Here is a 6,534-nt window from a genome sequence, read left to right on the forward strand (position 1 = left end):
AGAGCCTTTGTCAGACTCATATCACTTGGTTGAAAAGAGTTGTTACCGAACAGATTTGTTGTTCCTTTACTTTTTGGAATACGAACCAAAGGAATTGTTCCAAGTGCGTGACTTATTGGAAGTTGGAGGCGCGGGGATACTAAGGAAACTAGGTGAACTATAGGGTTAGTTGCTTGGTCTCAACTATATGAAGTTGGTTTAGATTTTGTATAGCGGCTTAATTCTGAGAGTATTCAATCAAAGTCTAGGTCCCGGGGTTTTTCTGCATTTGCGGTTTCCTCGTTAACAAAATCTTGTTGTGTCATTTACTTTTTTATTTCCGCAACTATAATTGTTTATTATAATTAGAAGTAAAATACACAAACGTTAATTCATATTTACTTGATAAGCTATCCCTTAGAGTTTGGTTAAGTCCGAACCTGATATCAAGTAAACACACTTCGTTGATTGTATTGTCTCGATCTCATATCCATAGACGATCACTCGAAGTGTGATACCGATTAGTTGTATTGTCTCGTCTCAGTCCTTAGACAATCACTTTCGGAAGAGAGAACCTATAGATGGAAAAGTTTAGATTGAGGTATATTTGGGTACCCTCGTCTTTTCACATCCTAATCCCCAATTTTTATAGTTATTTATTTATCGGAAAAGAAAATAGTCCTTTTTTAAATTAATGATATAAAATATTCCAATAAATAGAAAGAGATTGATGTTTGGGTTGGGGATGTTTACTTTTTTACTTTCTTAATTTAAGGAGAATTTGATATCGCGTTAAAACTAACGTACAAGATGTACTCCAAATTACCATTGGAGATTCTGTGAGGTGTTGTTCTGAAACATCTAAATTAGCAATTTAGCCCAACGACAGACCTATGAAAGGGTTAATCTGGGCTTTAGCCCAGGTAGCCTTGTGGTCCTTCTCGCCGAATATTATTTTTGAAATTCATTTTGGGTTCATCCCATAATATTATTTTGGGTTAAATTTTGTTTTGTAGCCTACCTTCCCTGATTTAGCCTAAACCAGGCCATTCAATGAAGGTGCGTCCAGGGACGGTACTGCTGGTGGCTTACCCAGGCTGAAGCCGCCCCCCACCCCAAATTTTGTAAAAACGTTTTTTGTCCATACCATTTTCAACATTCGTGAAAATTAGCCCAGGTGTATATTTGAAATAGCCCATTATAAAGTTACAAAGCTAGGGAACTATAACTTGAAACTTCTTTTTGATGTTTGTGATACTCTGATGTTACGTGGAATTCATACAAGGAGAGTAGACACTTGCTAAGGTGATCTTATCCGTTCAAAGTATTAAAGACAAAGCAAAGAACACAGGGTCATGCCAAGTGGCTGACTTTTCACCTATTCCGAGTCTTAGTTAGCAATCTTATTCAGATAGCACTTGTGTTTGTGCTTGTTCTTGTTTCCCTCCGCTTGGTTTTTTCTAACTCCACATGTTTTTAACGAGAAATTTTTTGATGGGGCGAAATCCGAAGGGGGCACGGGGACAAATGGTATGTTGACACATGTCTTTGATTTCCATGAATTCTGTTTCCAATAATATAAAAAAAATGTATTTTTGGACAAAAAACTTGTTTTCTTAATTGTTGTTGGTATTATTGGAAACAGAATTCATGGGAATCAAAGACATGTGTCAACATATCATTTGTCCCCCATATCCCCTTCAGATTTCGCCCCATCAAAAAATTTCTCGCTTTTAACCAGGCTATCAAAATTAAATAGCAAAGGATGTGAAGTATAACAGAACGACTCCCATTTCCTTTTGTCTACTTAATCAGTTACCAAAATAGTACACCAAACCGCTAAATTAGATATGTCACTCCTTTTTTGGTTAGTGCTCTTTCTTTCCCCTTCCTTCGCAGATATAAGTATATTGAAAATGTTTAGACGCCATAAGCGCAGAAAACATTCCAAAAAGAAACAAAAAGAGCCGCATCACGGAAAAAACCGCAGCCACCTCCAAGCAATGCGTTCAGGAAAGAACTTCCCAAGCTGAAATCTGATATGGAGATAAGAAAAGACAACACGTCGTACCACGTACTGTAGCCGTATTTATCAAATATTACAATGGGAAAAGAAAATAACGTATTGTGAAAAACAAATTAGCCCCTCCAGACCAAGAATCCTGGTTCCGTCGCTGGGTGCGGCCAAGCTTTATTTAAGCAATAAGTTCCTCGACTCTCTGTGATCATTTATGTAAGAGTATTTTTTTCATGAAGAGTTTCGAAGTCCCATCTGCCTCCACGAGTAGTTTGAACCGAATGATATGCATATTTATCTCATAGCTTACTTGATTACATCATAATGTTGTTATAGTAAATAATGTGTATAATACATTTGCATGAGATTGTCCAAGGATCATCCCTCCTTACATTGTTCCAGCACCCACCACAAATTTAATTTCATTGACAGTGATTTTACATTGTGGCATAGGTAATTGCAGAACTAAGGCTCATCATGCGTAATAAAGTTGGCGAATATTCATTGGATACATGTCCATAGAATCACCATCGAGAAACCTTTTTGCAATAACGACGTTAGTAGCTTCAGTCGGATGAGCCTCATCCCAGAATACATACTTGGATCGGTTCCTGCATACTATTGATGTTGGACTGCATGGTAACAAACCTTGAAGCAGCGGGCCAGGAAGTATTTGGCAACATGATGTTGTGTAGTTCTCAAAACCTAGTGCAAAATTACAGAGACATTACTATCGTCATATTTTCCTATGAACTAAACTCGAATTAACGTTATTAATATAAACACCGTAAGATTGATAGTTGTCAACAAGATGAGAAAAGATGTTGTAGACATCTCCATAAACAAATTTGGATGCAACAAGATTTGAATTCAACTCCATGACAAGGCTCTTCAATTTCGTGTTGAACAATATTGTTGCATTGTTCATGGATTCCTTGCAAGATCCGCTTGTTGTAACTTGGTGATTTGTAGTTCTTTCAAATGGAATGCAACCAACTGGTCCAACATTCGCAACAACAATCTTTCTTGCATCCATTCCATACAATCTCTACACACATCTATCCATCACTTGTTACTATATGAATAAATCAGATCAGTAAGCGAAAAAATAAACGAAGGCCAGAAGTTCAACTTACGGTTAATTGAAGTCTGAGTCTCGATATCATTGAATCAACGAACACTTCTGGGGTAACCTTTCGCAGAGGTATTAAGGGAATCGGAGTGAAGTAGTTGGCAATGAAATCATTAGAACCAATTACAACAAAGAAAAGAGCTTCCCCAAGTGATGTTTTGGATGAAACGTTGACAGCTGAGATGATATATTTCCTTGTATTCGCGAAGTTATCGATTTGTGCATCCAAGTTGATTCGACCACCCTATATCTCAATATTAAGACAACGTACATCAATGAGACCAACAGTTTATTTATTTTTTTATCGATCAATGAGAGCAGTAATTGAAGCTTAAATACGTACGAAGATAGCACCCGTCTCATTAAGAATTCCAGAACCACCAGATGCGTAATTGACTCCACGAAGGACGACATCTCCGACTGTTGTAGGGGCCAAGAAAGGAGGAATATAAGCACTCGAACCCACCTCTTCCCCTGCTCGGTCAGTCCATGAACATAAATCAAATAGTGCTCAAATAAAAAACCGAAATTTCACAAAACATTCTTAATTAGTTACACATATTCATGATAACTCGAGCAAAATAAACTCAACCGGAGCTCAACCTCCCATAGCTAATATAAAGAAGTCAGATAACTTCTAAACAGGCGTTGAAATAATAATATCTAATTACCTACCTACGATATCGACCACGGTTCTTCCATTGGAAAAACGTCCAGTACAATTAGCGCCACCAGGAAAATCCATCCCATTAGGCGCGTAATTTGCGTTCGCAATAGTTGCAATATAGTTATTGTTACCAGCATCAACCAAAGAATCTCCAAAAATAAAAGTAGCTGGAAATGTCTCCAAGGCGAAACAAGACCTTCGCCATAATGAGGCAAAAATTGCAATATGAAGTAGAGCATGAAAATATGTACATAAACCCATTATTCAATTCAATAACCGGAAACAATTCTCTCTTTTTTGGTTTATAACAAAGACTACGAGCTTGGGTATTTATAGAAAATTATTACTATTCATTGCTCACATTATGGTGCTCATTATTGGGATGATATATTATTTTATACGGCATCATGGCAAGAGTTATTAAGGGTTTTTTCCTTGCTAACAAACGTTTACGTCATTTTGGCTGCATATTCAAAACAACCCAAACGACTTTCAATTTATTTATGTTTCCGCTTCCCCATGGTCATGGAGAAAAAAGAGTGCAGAGATGAAACTTGGATCACTCACAATCCCGTTTTTATGATTGTTTTTTCCAATAGAGTAGGTTTTACGCATATATATATGCATGCAGTTAGCACTTTTGAAGCACAAACAAATACTACTAAAATTTAGATTGCCCCGACTAAGAAACGGCTCAAACACTTATAATATGCCGTGGTGCGCATAAACGACAGAGAGCTGAAGAGGGAAAATAGAGTATTATGGCGAAGATGAAAATGAAAAGCAGCTAATTTGAAGGTATATATATATATATGTATAACTAGTTAACTACTTTGAAGTTACGTCCTCTGACGATTACCTCAATAATCCAGAAAACCCTCAAAAACAACTTTAACATAGAATCGAACTATCTAAAATGATTGAAACGGACGGAAGATTTGAACCACCAACCTTTCAAGACGAAAACAGTTTTTTCATAGGCAAAAAAGAGGGTTACCAAAGGTGTGGGCCGACCGGCGGAGGATCCGAGGGCCCGTGGGAGGGAGTCCTTTTTATGACCACTTTTTTATAAAATGAAGCATAATAAAAATTTGTAATTTGATAAAAAAATTTGAAATGGTTTGGTGGTAGTCTTTGGGACTTGAAAAACCAAAGATGCCCTTCCCATTTAGTTCAATTATTATAACTCCTTATTATCCTATTTTTTCAGGAGTATAATTGGCAAGCAAACTAGAATATAACATATTTAAAAATTCGTGCCTTAGAAATTTATAAATTTTATCTGGTTGGAAAGGTTTAAAAAAAATCTACACAACGAATATAAACAACAATACCAAATTTGAAGTTTTTACGAAAACTTCGGATGTGTTTATCCATTTAGGTATAATTTTTGAAAATTGAATACATAATCGTTATGCAAACCACCATAAAGAATGCATAACACATTAAGCAATAATATTTTGGCTAGTGCATCAACTAATTTTTCCTTGCAACTAATAAAATGACGTAGTCCCTATGTTTCAAAAAAAGTGATACTTTCACGTTTTCTATTTGACGTATTTTTCTTCTTTCGGTCGGCCTTCCCCACCGTGGCAGCGGTGTTCTGGTTTTACGGTATGGTTTTTGTTGAACAAAATCTCATGCGTAGTAGAGTTGGTGAAGATTCATTGGATACATATCTTTAGAATCGCCGTCGAGCAACATTTTCGTAGTAGAGTTGGTGAAGATTCATTGGATACATATCTTTAGAATCGCCGTCGAGCAACTTCTTTGCGAAAATGACATTAACAGCATCAGTTGGATGAGCCTCATCCCAAAAAACATACTTGGATCGGTTACTACATACTTCTGATATTGGATTGCATGGTAACAAACCTCGGAACTGGCCTGGAAGTGTTTTGCAGCATGAAGTTGTATAGTTCTCAAAACCTATGAACATAGAGATATCAGGCATATCCCTATAAATTGACCTCGAAAATTGATGTACTAAATATGTAACATACGCACCATGAGATTGATAGTTAACGAGAAAATGAGAAAACATGTTGTAGACATCTGCATATACAAACTTCGATTGAACAAGATTTGAATTCAACTCCATGATCAGGCTCTTCAATTTCTTGTTGAATAACAATGCTGCATTATTCATGGAATCCCTGCAAGAACCACCGTTTAAAGCTCTTTCAAATGGAATGCCACCCATCAGGCCCAACATTCGCAACAGCGATCTTTCTTGCATCCATTTCATACAATCTCTACATATATAGAATCATCAGATGTTAGTTGCTACTGTTGGAAAACAATTAATAAAATACGATTTTGAAAGTTTTAATAAAAATTATAATTTATTGTTTTCTTTTATGAATGAAAAACTTATTAGTCTCACACCGTGGAATTTCCACTTTTTAGTTGTTTTAAGAGACTATATAAGTTTTTTAGTCCCACATCGGGGAGTTCATCTTATTAAGTTGTATTTGTCAATTATATAAACAAATTCACTACTTTTATAAAATCAATGGGAAAGGGATTCTCTATTTTTAGAGAGACCCCAAGGGAAAAAATATTTTAAATTGTTTTCTTTAGCATTCGCGATTTTCCTTAAGGGTTTTCGGAGTTGCCAAGCTCAAGTTGAGCATCTACTACATATGCTAGTAGTAGGTGTAGTAGAGTGTTTTATCCTGGAGATATCAGTCTTGTGAGGGCTATATCATCATTTTTGGGTGTAGCCGGGCGCTAATG

General features: G+C 36.3%; 2 protein-coding genes across 2 annotated transcripts; both read right to left on the reverse strand.

Moving 5' to 3' along the window:
* Positions 1 to 2,471: 2,471 nt before the first annotated feature.
* Positions 2,472 to 4,056, reverse strand: LOC113306229 (GDSL esterase/lipase At4g16230-like). The gene is made up of 5 exons (XM_026555188.1): positions 3,804 to 4,056; positions 3,472 to 3,602; positions 3,133 to 3,372; positions 2,783 to 3,044; positions 2,472 to 2,701 (listed from the first exon to the last, which is right to left on the reverse strand). The coding sequence occupies exons 1-5, from the start codon at positions 4,054 to 4,056 to the stop codon at positions 2,472 to 2,474; spliced, it is 1,116 nt and encodes a 371-aa protein (XP_026410973.1).
* A 1,420-nt stretch (positions 4,057 to 5,476) lies between these two features.
* LOC113306230 (GDSL esterase/lipase At4g16230) lies at positions 5,477 to 5,998 on the reverse strand. Its single transcript, XM_026555190.1, has one exon. The coding sequence runs from the start codon at positions 5,996 to 5,998 to the stop codon at positions 5,477 to 5,479; it is 522 nt and encodes a 173-aa protein (XP_026410975.1).
* Positions 5,999 to 6,534: the final 536 nt, after the last annotated feature.

Source organism: Papaver somniferum, chromosome 8, assembly GCF_003573695.1.
Source record: "Papaver somniferum cultivar HN1 chromosome 8, ASM357369v1, whole genome shotgun sequence".
Classification (NCBI taxonomy): Eukaryota; Viridiplantae; Streptophyta; class Magnoliopsida; order Ranunculales; family Papaveraceae; genus Papaver; species Papaver somniferum.

What these genes read in the sequence shown, in the direction of transcription:
- LOC113306230 (XM_026555190.1), bottom strand. Translation starts at nt 5,998, where the DNA reads ATGGGTGGCATTCCATTTGAAAGAGCTTTAAACGGTGGTTCTTGCAGG.
- LOC113306229 (XM_026555188.1), bottom strand. Translation starts at nt 4,056, where the DNA reads ATGGGTTTATGTACATATTTTCATGCTCTACTTCATATTGCAATTTTT. An exon ending in AACCGTGGTCGATATCGTAG is followed by an intron (nt 3,603 to 3,803) that starts GTAGGTAATTAG and finishes CTGACCGAGCAG; the next exon opens with GGGAAGAGGTGGGTTCGAGT. An exon ending in ATGAGACGGGTGCTATCTTC is followed by an intron (nt 3,373 to 3,471) that starts GTACGTATTTAA and finishes ATTGAGATATAG; the next exon opens with GGTGGTCGAATCAACTTGGA.